Source organism: Otolemur garnettii, unplaced genomic scaffold (assembly GCF_000181295.1).
Source record: "Otolemur garnettii isolate 467f Iridium unplaced genomic scaffold, OtoGar3 scaffold00089, whole genome shotgun sequence".
Taxonomy (NCBI): domain Eukaryota; kingdom Metazoa; phylum Chordata; class Mammalia; order Primates; family Galagidae; genus Otolemur; species Otolemur garnettii.
In genome coordinates this window covers 2110675-2128365 of record NW_003852484.1, presented here as the reverse complement: position 1 = coordinate 2128365, position 17691 = coordinate 2110675, and the positions used below count along the sequence as shown (strand labels likewise).

The following is a 17691-nucleotide window of genomic DNA, read 5'->3' as shown; positions in this document are numbered from 1 at the left end:
TGCTCTCAACCACGAGCACATTTTCCAAAGAACACAGACGGAAAGGGAATACCTGTTTGCCGAAATGCTAATGGAAGGAGGGGAGGGAAAAGACTAACTAATATCCCATTCCCAGTTAAAGCTTGGGGATGTCTTCCTGGCCTCACTGTCCCGGGAAAGAATGTCAAGATGCTGACAGTCTCCTCCACAGGACCGAGAGCCCCAAGTTCAATACGAGCAATTTGAGGATGCTCAAGGCAACTTCACAGGATCTCTACAGTATCTCTAAATACTTCACGTGTCCACACCCTTTCAATCGATCACTCCTTCACTTCTGGAAATTTATCACACAGATAAACATGGGCATAAGTGCAAAGACTATTACTTCAAATAATGCTTGTTTGTAAAAGCAAACGACTAGGAATCACCCAACTTCTTACCAAAAGAAGACTGCTTAAATGGTGGTATGTCCACAGAACCAAACCTCACAGAGCTGTGAGAACGAGGTGGCACTCTCACTAGGTGTCAATATGGAACCATCTCCCACATCAATTTGTTGAAAAAAGCTAAGTATAGAATTGTGAGTACAATAAGTTTCCTTTTGTGTTAAAAGGTAGGAAAATAAGAACATACATGTATATATGTCTAATCTATATATCTTTGCACAGAATCTTTGGAAGGACACAGACAATACCAATAAAATTGTTCACCTGTGGCGGTGGTAGGGACTTTTCCCTGTGTACCTTCTTCTATTTTTTTGAGTTGATTGTGTCATATAGTCAAAAAAATTCAGATTAAAAAAAGAAAACTCTTAAAATACTCAGGGGCAGTAGAGAACACCTGGCTTACTGATGCCAGAATGTGTGTCTGAACATGTGCATTTGTGTTGGCGTTTTGTGTGTGTGTCTACAGGTGCAAGGCCAGTGGAGGAAATGACAGATTCTGAGAAAGCCTTGGCTGGAGGTCATCTGATCCATCCCCCTGCCTTGGTACAACCCAGCAGAGAAAGAGCTACTCCCTCTGAGTGAGAAGTAAAAACAGCACAAACAAGAGCAGAACAGAGCCTACAGAGGTACAGCAACAGGCCCAGAGCGAGGGTTCTGCTCCTGGATTGCAGCCCCCAGCCCTGGCCCCCTGTCTTTCCTAGGGAGGTCAGGAAGCTGCCCTGTTCTGCCCCTTCCACTGTAAACTGCCTATAGGTCAGAGTACCCCTACTGAAACAAAGAGCTTAGGGGTAGCTTGGCTCTTTCATGGGGAGATGAGAGTGAAAAGGGTCTTGGGATCCTCGCAGTCTGCTGGGTTGTTATGGAAGGGAGCAGAGCGCCGCCAGCTGGGGCTCAGGGCTGAGGGCTCAGGACCAGCACTGCACACAGACCTCCCAGTTTGACTGGTCAGCCCTGCCATAGGCTGGTGGGTACCTTGCACATCACACCCTTGTCGCAGAGGTTTCCATCTTGGGCAGAGGTGGCTGGGTGGGACACTGGAGGAGACACATTGGGGGACTGGTGGCAGGCCACTCACATCTCCAGGACCATGACGATGTTGGCCTTTTCTTCAAAGGCGTCCACGCACTGGACTAGCTTGGGGTGGTGGAGGCAGTTCATGATGCTGATCTCCTGCCGGATATTCTCTTTCTCTTTTGCTGAATATGCCTTGAAGAATTTCCCTGCCCAGATTTTTCTAGTTTTCTTTTCCACAAGTCGAAAGACCTGTCCAAATTTCCCACTGCAAACGAAAGGGGGAGGAGAGAAAAGCCAAATTTAGCTGAGCTTTCTACTAAATTAGGGTTGGCATATTATGGCCAGTGGGACAAATCTGGCCCTGCTCTTTTTATAAGGAAGGTTTTATTGGAACAAAGCCACACCTGTCTGCTTATATACTGTCCATGGTTGTGCTGCAGTGGCACAGCTGAGTAGTTGTGACACAGCATATGACTCACAAAATCTAAAATACCAGCTACTGAGCCTTCATGGTAAAAGCCTGCTGACTTCTCCAGGGTGTCCATCCTGCAGCCCATGGGCCACATGCAGGTTAGGTGAGGACTATTTTGCTTATCTGTGGTGTCTGGTACCCTGAAATTATGCCCAGACCTTTTTTGTGCTCATCAGCTTTGGTCAGTGTTTGCATATTTAAGAAGACAACTCTTCTTCCAGTGCGTAGCAGAGAAGACAAAAGGCTGAATATCCCTGCATGAAGCACATTTCTTTTTTCTTTTCTTTTCTCCTTTTAAAAATTTTAAAAGTCATTTTCCACACTCAGTTGGAACTAGTACTTTTTTTTTAAAAAACAGAGTCTCACTTTTGTCACCGCCAGTAGAGTGCTATGGAATCATAGCTCACAGCATCCTCAAACTCTTAGGCTCAAGTGATACTCTTGCCTCAGCTCCCAAGTAGCTGGGACTAAAGGTGCCGGCCACAATGCCCAGCTAGTTTTATTAGAGATGGGGGTCTCGCTCTTGCTCAGGCTGGTCCCAAACTCCTGAGCTCAAGCAATCCACCCTCCTTTGCCACCCAGAGTGCTGGGATTATAGGCATGAGCCATGGAACCCAGCCAAAGCTTATTGCTAATGCCGACAAACCTACTCTCAACCTAGGCTGATGGAGGGACATCTCTCTTCCCCTGCCTACAGAGGGACCACAGAGTTGGGTTGAGGTGACTCTTCCCGAATGCAGAGAATCACTGAGGGACTGACTCCCTGACCCCCTCCCCCCAGCTCCCTAGCACTGATCTCTGGAGACAGCCCAGGCGGGATCTGGTTTCCCACTACTGGGAGAGCAGAGCATGGGGTTCCTCTGTGGTGGGGCTGACTCCTCTGCAGAGCTGTTGTGAGGTCTGCATCACCCCTTCACTTCCCAGAAACCACTGGAGACACAAGCCAAGTCCCATTCCTTTTTCTTCCCCTTCTTGTATTCCTCCAGGGAGGGGTCAGGTTGGGGTCTGAGTCCAGCAGCGTCTTACACATCCCAGGCAGAGCCAGAGTAAACAGTGTGAAGGGTGCTGTGAGGACCACTGTGCATTTTAATGGCATGCTCAAGCCGGGCTGGTGCTGCTGAACATGGGTGCTGATCAGGCTTGACTGACCTCTGTGGGCCAAATGGAAGGGACCCCAAAGAGAATCCCACCCAGATCTAGTCTTCTGTGCTGTGAGTTGAAGCCCAGAGAAAGCAGGTCTTGCCCATGGCTTTTGCAACTGGGCCAGTGCAGAAGCTCGCAAGCAACTCCACAGAGAGCTGGGGTGAGCGATTCCCCCATGAGCATTCTCTCCTGACACCCCACTCTCAGTTGGGAGGAGGCAGGGCCCAGGAGAAGACAGGAAGACCGGGCTCTGTATTGAACTGTGGGACCTACGCCAATCTCACCCCGGGGGCCCAAAGGCAGCTTCCCATTCCACTTACGATCCTAGTCGCTCTTCAATATCATAGAAGTCAGATACTTTCTGTTCGGTATTGACTGTCACTGTCCGGTAATCAACCTCTGGCTCCTTCTCATCTGTGGGGCACAGGTGGGGGTGAGGGTGAGCCATCAACACCCCTGGTCAGCACCCCCTGCCCTGCAAGCCTGGCCCAAGGACAGGTGACCAGCACTCACCATCATCTGACACCTCCACTTCATCCTTTGGCTCTAGGGGGAGACAAGGAAGGACAGAGAGGGCACAGGTGATTAGTGCTCAGGGCCCACCAAGAGTGGGCAGTGCTGAGAGCCTTCCCAGCCACAGAACCACCAGGCCTAGAGCTCTGGGCAGCCCCTCAACAAGGCCAGGCACAGACTGGCAGGTGCCAGCCCTGTCCCCACGCAGCCCCTGTCCTCTACCAGGTCTCACCTGCACTCCTTCCTCTTCAACCTGAAGGTCTCCAGACATACTCTTCCCCACAGCCCCTCCTCTTGACTTAAGGAACCTACACACAACTGTGTGTCCCCTTCTTCCCTGGCTTGAAAGCCAGCAACTGACAAGTGCTTCTCATGTCAAATCCATTCATCCATTTGCTGAACATTCCAGCAGTGTACTGGGTATATTGCTAGTTATTGCGCCCATTTGAGACAAAATGCACAGAAAGCACAACCTCTCCTGTCTTGAAGCTTATAACTCAGTTGGACAGGCAAAAACATATACTCCAAATATCAGTTACCAAGCCTCACCTAATCAAGCAGTGTCACCACGGTACAAACTGAAGAAAGTATCACCACGGTACAACCACAGTATAACTTACAGTATCACCACAGTACAACCAAGAAAGGTGACACAGAAGGGGAAATTATTCTCGGAAGAAATAGCTCTTGGGTCGTGCCTTAAAAGAAACCATGGCATCCAAGGAGGGGTGAGTGACATGGCACAGGTGAGACCGATAGGTGTTCATGAGGCAGGTGAGGAGGGACATGGCAGCCACGCTAGCTGCTCGTGTGGATGTGTTGGGAGTGAGTGAGGGGACACGGGACAGGTGGTGTGCGCAGCAGCACAAGCCACTTCAGAGTTCCAGACTTCCCTTCGCCTTGGTGTATGTTTGTCCTTCAACAAAAGATCTCTGTGGCTGCTTGACCTTGGCTAAGTGCCTTTCCCTTTCTGGGCCTCAGTTTCCTCATCTGTATGAGAAAGGAGACCGTTTCTAGAGTCCTGGCTTTCCGATCTGCTCTGTGCTCCCCAGCCACAGCTTGGGCTGCGTTCTGGCTGACAGATGGATGTGGGAGGTTTCCTGAGGAACGTGATCAAGGATGGGAGGGGAACCATGGAGGAAAGGATTTTCAAAGTATGAGTATGTGTGTGAGTGTGGGCATGTGAATGTGTGTAAGAGTATTAGTGCAGGTGCGGGAGAGTGTGACAGTGAGTGTGGAAATAGTGGGTGAGTGTGTGGGATAGTGTGGGATAATGGGAGTGTGTGTGAGTGTGGGATAGTGTGGAGCGAGTGGGATAGTGTGTATGTGTGTGTGTGAGAATGTGTGAGAGTATGTGATAATGCGTCTGTGAGTGTGAAAGTGCATCAGACTTGAGGGACCTACATGATCTGGCAAAGGCCCAGAGAGCAGGCCAGGGAAAGGAGGGCAGCAGGTGGACGGCCATCCTCCTAGAGCCAGAGGGGACGGGGCAGAGAGCTGGTGGGACACTGCCCAGAGGGAGGGGCTGAGTGCGAGCTGAGCTCTGCGGTGCTTTGCAAGTTCAGCACCTGTGACGGAGGTGTGGACCCCAAGAAGGTGCAGTTGGAAGTGTAGACAGTGGGGCTCTCTGGTCAGCTGAGGGCAGAATGGCTGGTCCCTAAGCAGACAAGCTGAGGAAAAGTAACATGGTTTCCAGCAGGATAAGTACCTCTTACTGCAAAAGAGTCTTAAGAGAGTTTATAAGCATGTGGCCAGGAGCAGGAGAAGCTGTGATTTGTTTAGAGTTCTTAAAATGCTTCTGACAAAGTTTAGTTTCAAAAAACTAAACATGAGCGGGACAGGGCAGAATATTTTAAGACAGAAAGGGAACTGCCATGGAAAAATACGAAAGGGTGAGACAAACAGGCCTCTCAGAGAGACGCTAGCTGACAGGGTGGTAGGCTTCACAGCTACTGCCTAACTGATTGATTTTTCTAAATCCACATATTTGGGAGTTAAGAGTGTCACTGTCCACTTCATAGACAATGAGGATGACCCAAGACCAGTACCCCTGTAAGCCAGGGACAGAATCAGAGGGAACTTAATCATTTTGCCTTTTAGGGTGATGAGCACTAAGGTGTGTACTCAAAACCCCAGAGAGGGAGCACAGATCTTGAACCCGCTGCGCTGGCCCACCAGATGTCATCCTGGGGAAACATGCACCAGCAGCCACCAGCAGATGCCACCACTCAGCAGCCCTTGACAGGGCCTGGGGCATCTGCTCTGGGTCTCTGGCTGCTGGTGGTCAGAAGCCTCAGTGAAGCTGCGGCAGGTCTGGGGCGCTGCTGAAGGGGAGGGCTGCCATGTTAAGACAATCAGGAAAGGGCAGGCATCTCTAGTTGGGAAAGAACTCTAAAGTGGGCATGAATTAAAAGGAATCACAGAATTGCCAAGGGTAGGTTAGGGTGAAAGACTTTCATCCACTCATGAACACTGTTCCGGGGACTATGTAGGGTCCTGCCTCACATGGAAGGAAGGCTGCGGGCACTGGGAACTCAGGTTCAACAGATGTTTAGATTAGTGCAACGATGATATTTTAAATAGGGTTTCAAGGGAACCAGAGTCAAGTCCATCAGTAATGGAAAACCTGGTGGGTGCCAGTCCTGGGACCTAGTCTTCGAGACAAAATAATACTGTCAGGGAGGCCCTGGCTGGACCTGTGGTGCCCCGTTGGACACAGTGGCTCCTACTTGCTGAGGCTTCCTTTATTTTGTTCCTGTGCCACATTTCCCCAGTGTGGCCTAAGGTCCAGAGTGGTCAGTGTGGCAGGTGAGAGGGAAGAGGAGGCAGGCTTTCTTGCTCGCTGTCAGGAGGAATGCCATGTCTGCCAATGGAGGCGTGGCACAGTGCTGGAAGCCAGGAGGCCTTTCCAACAACCCAGAACCAGGGGGCTTCCCTTGTGAGCCTTGAACAAGCCCCCAGTTCTAGACCTGGACCCTCTCTGCCACTTTGAGTCCAGGGACACAGTGCACAGCTAGCCCACACCTGCCCCTTGCCTCCGCCTCTCTCCCTGCAGTCAGAGCGACATCTCTGGTCAGGGACCAGATTATCTCCAGGGAGCTCCAGCCCCCTCCTTCTGGTGCTCTGTTGCATGGTAACCTCTCCTCTGAAGGAACACTGACCAAGACTTCAGGTTGCAATGTCCCCTTCTCGCCCAGCCTCCACTCTGTTTGAGGGACAAAATGGCCACCAGGGAAAGGCCGAAAGAGAAGTGGTGGAGAAAACACTGTTTAGTTAGCTCATAAGGGCTCGGTAATGAGAAAGGCGATCCTGGTTTCCATCTTCCCAGTAAGGATAGAGCTAGAATTGCAGTAGAAGGGACTTCAGCTAAACATTAAAAACATCTATAGAATGAGCTAAGCTCCAAGAGCTAAGCAGAAGGCTATTCAGAAGATGGTTGGTTCTAAGATATTTCTGCAAACAAATGAGAGTCTTGTTACCTTGGACGGGTGTTTGGAGAGAACCAACTGAGTGCTCGAGGACCCTCAGAGGGCATGAGCCCAGTCTGTCCCCTCGATGGAGACATGACATGACCCTTCCCTTGGCCAAGGACGGTCGCATGCCCTGTGGGCACTAGAGGGCATCCTAGCCCTGGAGATGGCCCCAAGGCCAGTACAGCGGGAGCCTGGGTCAGGAGCAGTGTAGGCTCTGCCTCTCTAATTGCCCCCAAGGCTGCAAGGAGGCCCATTTCCAAGAAGCCTCAGTCACAGCTGATTTGCTAACAATAATATAGACAAAAACAAATGAGGGTCAGGAGCAAGGCCTCAAGTAAGAGCAGAATCACAGTAGGGTGGAGCTGAGCACCATACTGGGCTGGGGAGAAGAGGGGTCAAGGTGCAGCCCCTAGGGTTTGGGAAGACTGGGAGGGGCGCTGTCAGTTTAGGGACTCCAGTCTTTCTTGGCAGTGGCTGTGGCACAGAGAAGCTACTGGAGCCGCACAGGGAACCCCATCCTTTATCCTCCACTGTAGTCTCCTGCTCACGGCAGTGCGTGGAACACAGGAGGGGCACAGGGCACACTGGGCGAGTGCTTATGGGGTGAGAGCTTGGGCACAAAGAGGGGCAGGTCTGACAGACCAGGATGAAGAAGAGACTAAGGCAGGAGGAGGGAGTGGCAGCGGTGGTAGTAGGGTCAGAAGCAATTAGCTGGGCCATGTGGAGTGAAGGTCACCAGCGCAACCTTTAATATGACCCCAAACTCCACTGGCTCCACAGAAGAGACCTACCATCACCATCTTCCCTTAGTCTCACCTCTCTGCCAAGCCACACAAAGTCACACACACACACTTCACTCCTCTGAGAGCCATTTAACTGAGTAGTCCATTTAATTCTGCTTGAGTCCTCCCCTTGCCCATGTCCTTTTCCCTGGAGCCTGATACCTGCCAACTCTCTGCTGCCTCTTTCTCCCCTTGGATGATCCAACTTGGTCTGGGGTAGGGAGCAGCCTCCTGTCTGGTCACCCTGGGTGGCCTGGACCCCTCCTCAGGCAATTCCTACTTCCAGCTGGGAGGGGAAATGACAGAGGAGGGGTCTGAGGACCACAGAAGGTGTTCCAGAGGCTGGCCATAGGGAACAAAGCCCACTAGCCCAGCGGTCCCATCTCCCCCTCCTGTGGCCTCTCCTTATAGCCATGGTGAGGCTGTCCTGGTCTCCTGGGAGCCACATCCCGCAGTGCCCCTGGCCTCTGGTCCTGCTGTCTGGGTTAACCAGGGATTCTGCAGTTTTTCCTGGTTTACAGCACAGCACAGAGCTGGGCTATTTCCTTTTCAGCCAATGAACATCTTCTTACAGCAATGTTATCCCTTTTTCTTGTCAGTTTTCTAAGTAATACCCTAAAAATATAGTCTGGAACTTGGTTGCTCATGCAGGCACTCCACTCTGTCCCACCTGCTCCCTACTCTACTCACTTTAGAGGGATGTTGGGGGGAGGATAAAAGAGGGCAGCAGATGGTTGCTTTGCTACTCAGTGCCCCCAACAGACGCCTGGAGTGGCTAGTGGGTAGGACCCCTGCGAACACTGCCAAAGGCCCAGGCCTGGGGGGCTGCAGTGCAGCTCTCAAGGAGAACTGCCCACTGTGTTCACAGGGCTAGGTGGGTAAACACCGCCTAGCCCAACGCCGCTTGTGTCAAATTATAAAGTTGGTATGGCTCCCACTGGTATCTTCTTAGCTTTCTGGAGTCCTTGTTGAATTAAAAGTAAAGTTTCAATAGCTGTTCTATACCTAATATTCAAAATGAAAGAGGGCCATCAAATCAGAACAATAGCTTCCACACCGGTTACAGGGTGACTTCAGGCCGGACTCCCTCTCCATCTCCTCTGGTGCGTTCGTTAGCCTCCCACCTTTCAGCTCTCTGTCCTCTAACAGCGCTTGTCCCTCCACCTTCTTCCTTACCCCCAACCATTTCCCCTATCTTAAATTCACATAGGGAACAAATGTGAAACTTCACATGAAACTTCTTGAAATAATATTCCATGCTACTGTCCTCCCTTTCTTCCATTTATTCCTTAACCAGAGCAACCATTTTCCTACCCTGTGGAAACTCTATAGACTTTGATGTCAAAGTTACAACTAACCAAAGGCCCCTATCCAAAGACCCCTCTGAGTCCTGGTCTCTCTCATCCTTGTTCAGCCCCATTTACAATTTGCTTCCTCCCTGTTTCTGAGAGACTCCAGTTTCCTCCTGCCTCTGTCTCCTCTCCGTCCTTTCTTCCAGTCCCATGGACCCACTGGCTTCCTTGGCCACTGTGTCCATAACTTTATCCGTGCTCATGGCTTCAATTAGCAATTAAATGGTGAAGACTCTCAAGCCTATAGCATAGGTTAAAGCTTTTTTCTGAGCTCTAGACTTGGCAATCTACAGATACTTCCCCTTGAAGCCAGAGCTCCCGTACCCCCAAAGTCCCTGCTGTCTAACCCCAAGTCACTCAAGTTAGGCACCTAGAAGGCAGCCCGAACTCCTTCTTCAGTCTAACCAGAGGTGCATAGGCTGCAAGACAGACAGCTCTGACTTCAAGTATCAACTTGCCATTTTCAAGTTCCACAACCTTGGGCAAGTAGCTTCACTCCTGCAAATCTCATTTCCCTGTCTGTAAAATGGGGGTAATAACAGTATCTACTGCACTGGTTACTAGGTTTGAATGAAATGATGTGTATGAAGTGATTAACATGTTGCTACCATAGACAAAGTGCATAATGTATGTTAGCCACGATGAATCATAATGATAAACCTCTAAATAACTCTCGAAATTGTGTTCAGTTTCCCTAGCCAGGAACTGGAAGTCATATTAGATTCTTCCAATTTCTCCCTTAACTCTCTAAGGAAAAAGTCATCAAGAATGGTCAGTTCTTAAAAAAAAAAAAAGATGGTCATTTCTACCTCTTGAGGCCTTATTTCATGTCCTTACTACCCTACCCCGTCCTGGACCAACATCACAGAGGCCCATCTGGAATCTGGGTGACTCCCCTCCAGCCCCCTCTGTTTTGTGTGCACTCCAGTGTATGTCAAGCATCCACTCACATGACTCCCTAAGGCATGGTCATGTTAGAGCGAGGGTCTGGAAGGACCTGGGCATCTTGGGGGCTGAGAGTCTGCATTTCTAACAAGGTCCTGGGATGCCAAGGCTGCTGGCCTCACCCTGAATAGCAAAGTGCTGCTAGTTCTCTTTCTAAAAAACAGATTTCATCCTCTCAATCCCCTGCCCAAGAATCTTTGATAAACTTTCCAATTTTGCCCTTTTAACCTTCCTTTTTCTTGTTCCATCTTGCACAACATATGCTCTGGCCACAAACCAACTTCTCAAAATGCCACAAATCTCCATCACTTTGTCCCTTTTCTCATGCTATTTCCTCTACATGCATCCTTTTCCTTATCTTCCCTGCCCCTTAGAATCCTATCCCTTTCTCCAAGTGTTATCTCTTCTAGGAATGCTTATTCGGCCTCCATGGCAAAATTCTACATACTTTCTGCTCTGTCCCCTCTGCTCTTTGTCTATACCACTTTGTTTGTGTGTATCCCATCTTATAACAGTTAGCTGAACACACATCTCTTCCCCTAGGTTTTAAAGTCACTACTTTATCTTTGTGTCCTAAATATCTGACACTGAGTAGACACTCAAATACGAACGCATGAGGAGGAGGGGGCAGTGGGTGGACATAGGAACTTGAGGTTTACCTGAGCTTCTGCTTAACACACATCACCCCCTGATGGCAGCACACTAAAATTGCTGGTTCACTGTTTTTCTGAAATTTCGTATGTACTTTGAAAAGTATGGACCAATATTACAACCTTTGAAATCAAGACCCCAAAGCCGCTGCCAGTCACCACTGACATTTTGTCAGTTCCTCTAACCCCTGTTAGTACAGTGTCTACACACACAGGTCAATCACACCAGTGATGAAGTGAAGGCAGCCTACCTTCCGGTTTCTCTCCCACTGCTGTGAGTTCAGACTCCTGGCTCGGCTCACTGGTTCCATACACGTTGATTGCACGCACACGGAATTTATACTCATGGTCAGGCAGTAGGTCCTGCACGTTAAAGGAAGTGCTGCGGCACGTGGCTAGCTCTCTCCACGTCTTGTCAGCTGAGTCCCAGATCTCCACGCTGTAGGACTGCACGGCGCTGCCCCCATCATATGAGGAGCCATACCAGGACAGGGTCAGTGAGGAGCTCCGAATATCAGAGGCACAGGGTGTGCCTGCTGGAGGGTCTGGCTTATCTGGGGATAGAGAAGCACATCAGTATCCAAAATTTCCAGAACTGCAGGGAGAAAATTTGTGAGTCAGCTGTCTTGGAAGGGAGAAGCAGCCTGGAGAACTCAAGCCAAGGTCCTTGGTCCTGGCTCTCTTTCCTCATCCACACATCACAGAATTGCACACAAACCCACCTGTGCAGAAAGCTTACGCATACCTATTTGTTAGAAAAAGAAACTTTGGGGGGCTAGTTGGCTAGTTTTCCAGCTTACAAGTCATGATTTCCTGTACTTTCCCCAAGTCATAAACATATTTCTCAGAGTAAACAGATCTAGGAAGCTGCCCAGAAGGCGTGGACTGTTTCCCATCAAAAATATGTTTTGAGAGAGAGTTCAGAATGTGTGTGTGTGTCTCTTTCAGGCCCTACCAGGGGTCCTCAAACTTTTTAAGCAGGGGGCCAGTTCACTGTCCCTCAGACCGTTAGAGAGCCAGACTGCGGGCCCCAGGATGAGTCGGCTGCTAAGCAGGACAGACAGCAGCAGCAAAAACACCCAGGGGGACGGATAAATGTCCTTGGCAGGCCGCATGTGGCCTGCAGGACATAGTTCAAGGACCCCTGCGACCCCTGCAGACATAACTAGGGGTCTCCGTCCACTTTCTTTGTGACTTGGGAAGTGCCTGACCACTGAGGGGCAGCATCACACAGTGGTTGGGCTCTGAAGTCAGATGGACTCAGGTTTGGACACAGATCTGTCCCCAGTAGTTGTTAATCATTCTGTGCCTCAGTTTCCTCACCTGTAAAATGTGGATGATAATACCAATTGGATCACAATGTCACTGTGAGAAATTCTTCGAAAGTGCCTAGTTTGACTAGTCAGTACTGTCATCATGATTGTAGGAGTTTATTTTCAACTTTATAATATGTAAAAAATTACTCCTACCTTACCTCTTTTATTCTCTCTCATAGGACTGGTATAGATTGAGATAAAGATTTCACAATGAATCTTAAATTCAGCTGATTTAAAAAAAAATAATGTCACAAGAAAACCACAATGGGAAATCATAGTCATCTCTGACTAAGGGACAGAAACTGAGCTAAGGACACATATAAGTGGCCCTTTTGGCTGGCTGCCTCCCCATTCAGCTGACCTGGGCTCAGAACCAGCAGCCCTGTCAACTTCAAGTCAAATCACAGCGGACCATTCTTTACTGAGTTTTTTGAATTTTGCTGATTTTTCAGTTGCTTATCTGAACAAAACTCTTCTATTTTTGAGATTAGTTTCTGCAGATGGTTGTTAGTTATACATATCTGTGTTTAGCAGCCCCTCATCTCTCCCAATGCAGTTTAAGTTCATGGAGCCTCACAAACTTGCTATTAAAACCATGCTTTGGCCAGGTGCAGTGGCTCATGTCTATAATCCTAGAGCTCTAGGAAGCTGAAGTAGGAGGATCTCTTAAGCTTAGGAGTTCAAGCCCAGCCTGAGCAAGAGACAAACCCTATCTCTACTAAAGATAGAAAAATTAACCCAGTGTGGTGGCATATGCCTGTAGTCACAGCTACTGGGAAGGCTGAGGCAGAAGGATCACTTGAGCCCAGAAGTTTGAGGTTGCAACAAGCTATGATGACACCACTGTACTCAAGCCAGGGAAACAGAGTGAGACGATGTCTCCAAAAATAAATTTAAAAAAACCCCAAAACACAATGAAGGCTGAGCAGGATGTGTCACACCTGTAGTCCTAGCACTCTGGGAGGCTGAGGAGGGTGGATTGCTTGAGTTCAGGAGTTGGAAACTAGCCTGAGTAACAGCAACACCCCATCTCTAAAAATAGCCAGGTGTTGTGATGGGCACCTGTTGGCTCAGCTACTCGGGAGACTGAGGCAAGAGGATCACGTCAGCCCAAGAGTTTGAGGTTGCTATGAGCTGTGATGCCACGGCACTCTAGCTGCCGGGACAGGTGAGACTCTGTCTTAGAAAAATAAAACAGGCTGGGCGCCTGTGGCTCAAGTGGCTAAGGCACCAGCCACATACACCTGAGCTGGCAGGTTTGAATCCAGCCTGGGCGCGCCAAACAACAATGATAGCTATAACCAAAACATAGTGGGGCACCTGTGGTCCCAGCTACTTGGGAGGCAAAGGCAGGAGAATCACTTGAGCCCAGGAATTGGAAGTTGCTGTGAGCTGTGATGTCACAGCACCCTACCCAGGGCAACAGCTTGAGGCTTTGTCTCAAAAAAAAAAAAAAAAAAAAGGAAAGAAAGAAAAACAAAACAAAAAACTATGCTTTTAAGCTGTGTGAACTCCAGTCAGCAAGACCAGTTTGTCTGCCTATATTTCTCATTTGGAAAATAGGGCTATTATGTACGTCTCTCAGGGTTTTTATAAGCATCAAGTGAACAAACATTGACTATTGCTATCTCACCCTCAGCGAGGCAGGAAGGTCAAAAAGAATTCCTACGAATGACCCTGTGCATCTGTATGTGTGCCCGCATGCACCTATTCATTTACATGTGTGCTTATTCTTGCCCCTCCTCTAACCAGGCTGCTTCCACATTCCAGCCCAGGACATACTGCCTAGAAACTGTCTGTCCCCAACAACCCAGGCCTAGACCCCCCCTGGGAATGACTCTGGGATTGTGATTGAGCCACTTCCTAGCATCAGCAGTCCTGCCGAGGCCTCCTGTGATGGAACCACTTTCACTGGTTGTTTAATATGTTCTCTTAGAAAAACTGTTTGTTCTGAAAGATATATTGGTCTTTTTAGAAACATTTCTGGTGTTAGCTAAGATGTTTATTACTCTAAACTCTCTTAGAGACAAGTGGTTCAAGTCCTCTCAAGACCCGGCTTCAGGAAGTAAAAAAGCCTAAAGAGGGATGCGAGACAGACCCACTGCTTCCCCCACAGAAGCTGCCTGGAAAACCTGTGATTGGACACGTCTGGAACGTCTGGAGCCACATAGGCTTATACAATGAATGCAGAACATTCTGCCTGCCAATCTCCTCTCCTCTGCTGTGGTCAAGAAGAGAACACAGAGAAATGGGCATTGCAGAAGGGGTACTATTTGTACCTTACTCTGTCACAGATGTTTCTTGGCTGAACCAACGAACTCACACAGGACACGTGTAAGGGATAAGTAGGTCCTGCAGCACAAGGGGGATGTAAAATTGCGGGAGGAGAAAAAAAAAATTGGGGGAGGAGGACTTTAATATTGAGTGACACAGGCTCGGCGCCTATAGCTCAACCGGCTAAGGCGCCAGCCACGTACACCTAAGGTGGCGGGTTCGAATCCCCAGCCCGGACCCGCCAAACAACAATGACGGTTGCAACCAAAAAATAGCCGGGCGTTGTGGCGGGCGCCTGTGGTCCCAGCTACTTGGGAGGCGGAGGCAGGAGACTCGCTTGAGCCCAGGAGTTGGAGGTTGCTGTGAGCTGTAATGCCACGGCACGCTACCCAGGGGGAGAGCTTGAGGCTCTGTCTCAAAAAAAAAAAAAAAATTGAGTGACACATAAACACTTTCAAGGAGTTTGATACCAAATTGAGGATTCCAGAAAATGCCCATCTGAAGTCCCCACTGCTCCCCTTGCTCTTAGAGCCACGGGTCGCTCCTGATGCTTTCTGTTCTTTCCAACTATAGAGCGCCAGACAGAGGCTAAAAACCCCTCAGATCAGATGCTCCCGTGAGCCTCTCCTCCATGCCAAAGACAGGCACACTCAGACTGGGAGGGATGCCCCTGGGCATCATCTGGCAAAAGAGAGGCTGGTGTGGCGTCTAGGGCCCAGAGCTCCACACTGCCTCAGAAGTCTCCCAGGGCTCCCTGGAGGCTTGAGTAACAGAATGGGAAACTCAGTGAAGTCTAATGGGAGGCTCTCTGATGGAGCCAGCTCTGGGATTTTCTGCTCAGCAAATGTTCTCATTCCTGGGAAAAAGGAGGCTCCCATCTTCCAGCTTACAACCAGAGTAGCTTCCCCATAGGTATCTGTGCTTGCATGTTTGAAGATGGTCAGTGGCTGCATCTAGCCCTGCCTGGATGTTCCTTTACTGAGACTTCAGCAGCTCCTGGAAGAGCCCAAAGTAGTCATCTACCTGGATCATCCCAGCCCCCAGGAAATGAGCCCTCAGTGGCTGAGGCACTTTGCTTACCCAGGAAACCCAGCTAATCAGTGGCAGAGGCAAAAGGAGATTCTGAAAGGTCTCTGGAGCCCACTGCAGGGCTTGGTACTTCCCGGCCTATCTGGCTGAATGAGATCAAGGGTGCGTCTTGTTTAAGCCTAAGCCTAGCATTATGAAGGGAAATCTTCTGCCCTTAAAAATCATACACATTCCAAACTCAGGCAGTATTTAAAGATTATTGGGCATGTGGGGTTCTCTCTATTTCATTTTTCTCCTTTGAAAACATGTAGAAAGACTTGTTTTTCTCATGCTGGGTATACCACTCAGGAGTCCATCGGGTTCCGCTGTCCTCTGCATCTGCTCAGAGCAGCCACCCTCCCTCCCCACAGGCCACAGATTGGCTCACAGACACAGGAAGAGGCTAGGAACATGCAAATTCCTGTACTGCCCTTTAACATATAATAATAACTCTCTAAATGGCTAAACATCACTCACTTAAACTGAGGAAAAGGCTGGTTATTATTATTATTTTAAAAACAAGAGTTACAGATTATCTGAAAAGAAAGTTGTCCTTTAAGGATTATACAGTAAGAGAAGTTTACTGCTAACAAGTAAACTACTTTATATCTATTTAATAAACCCGGATCAGAGAACACACAGATATCCCTGGCCTGGAGACACACAGGTAAATCTCAGCGTAATCCAGGTTTACCTTGGACTAATTCTCAGTTCACAGGCTCTGAATGAACACGGCTTTTCTGCAGCCATCAATGCAGCCCTCATTTTATTGAGCAATTCTATTCTTAGCTCTGCGAGGGGGAGGCAGACAGAAAGCCCCATTCTCCTCCATTCCATTCCCCTCCCAGGACGGCATTTAACATGCCGCTCCTGCCAGCTGGCGGACAGCCACACCAATGGCCCTGTGAGCACTGGCTGTGGAGAATAAGAAACTAAACCATAAAAGGCCAGAACTGCAGCCGGTACAGTGGTGACGGGGGAGGGGTGTGTGTGGCACCATGCAGGAGCTGGCCATGGTGGGGGCAGGGGCACTGGGCATAGGAAAGTCATTCAAAGGAGCTGACCCCAAAGTTGCAGGGGCAGAGGAGCGAGAATGCTGAGGAAAAGTAAAAACTGATGCTTGCTGGTGGGACAGGAGCACAGAGCCAAGTAACTCCAGCATGGGTCTACGGGTACGGGCAGACGGGATGACTAGCACCGATCTCTTTGGGGTAAATTACTGACATGAGAGCCTGGAGTCACCAGGGAGAGAGAAAGAGCGAGAAAAGGGTCCCTCTCTCCTTCACAGATGGAAACCCCATTCCCTGTTAGTACATGTGCCTTCCCAGATCTAAAACTCCTGATGTAAGGAAATAAAAGAGGGGGTCAGAGGAAGACCAAGAAAAAGAGGGGACTGGGGCAGGATGACAGAATGACACAGATGGAACGCAGCATGGGGTGAAGAAGCAGGGCAGGGAAGAGGAGCCTTGCAAGAAAGAAGCAGACAGAGAGAGAGAGAGTGCTGGGGACGGGAAGAGGGCGCTGAAGCTGGGCCTCCCAGGTCCCCTGTGTCCAGTGACCATGCTCCAGGGGCTCTCCCGTACTCCTGTCCAGGAGCCAGGCTGGGGTCTGCTAGCTGGAACGGGCATGGCTCACTGGTTACCTCTCCTGTCTTCTCCCCCCTGCTTTGCTTTGTCCTTTGTCCTCACATCTTCCCGATTCACATGGCTGGATGGGACTTCCTCTTCCCCAGCAGCTTAGGGCTGGAGGGAGGGGCAGCAGGGCTCCCCAAGGCTTAGGGTTAGAAGAATGGGGGATGGACATCAACAACTCTCTGGCATGTGGACAGTTCCCTCAAAGGCCTGCATGTACCCTTGAAGATAAATTTTTCAGACAGATGGTTCCTTTACCTTTTGGGACCTTCTGCACCCATGTCACACTCCTATGAGTGGCATCTGGTGTTTTAGATCTCCCAGGAGCTACTTCCCACTTCGCCTCGATGCACTGTGCTATTTGACTTACATAGGTCCTGGGTTTCCCCTCTGTAGGCCTGGAAGCATCAGTCCTGCCCATCTTAGTCCTAATGTATCACGTGAAGATGAGGGAGGAAAAGTGCTTGGGAGCAGAGTCAGGGAATCACAGGATATCAGAAAATGGGGTCAGGGAATCACAGGACATCAGAGCTACAAGAGACGTTAAGAGTCACCTCTGGCTTGGCGCCTGTGGCTCAAGCGGCTAAGACGCCAGCCACATACACCTAAGGTGGCGGGTTCGAATCCCCAGCC

General features: G+C 49.6%; 1 protein-coding gene across 5 annotated transcripts in view; it reads right to left on the bottom strand.

Moving 5' to 3' along the window:
* The window catches only part of MYLK (myosin light chain kinase), a 217966-nt gene that overhangs the window by 30796 nt on the left and 169479 nt on the right, over positions 1–17691 (bottom strand). For all 5 annotated transcript variants that reach the window (XM_023516282.1, XM_023516280.1, XM_023516279.1 and 2 more), the window contains 4 exons: positions 11021–11323; positions 3568–3600; positions 3375–3468; positions 1501–1704 (listed from right to left, as the gene is read on the bottom strand). In XM_023516282.1, coding sequence (XP_023372050.1) covers positions 1501–1704; positions 3375–3468; positions 3568–3600; positions 11021–11323 — 634 coding nt within the window. The remainder of the gene's footprint in view (positions 1–1500; positions 1705–3374; positions 3469–3567; positions 3601–11020; positions 11324–17691) is intronic.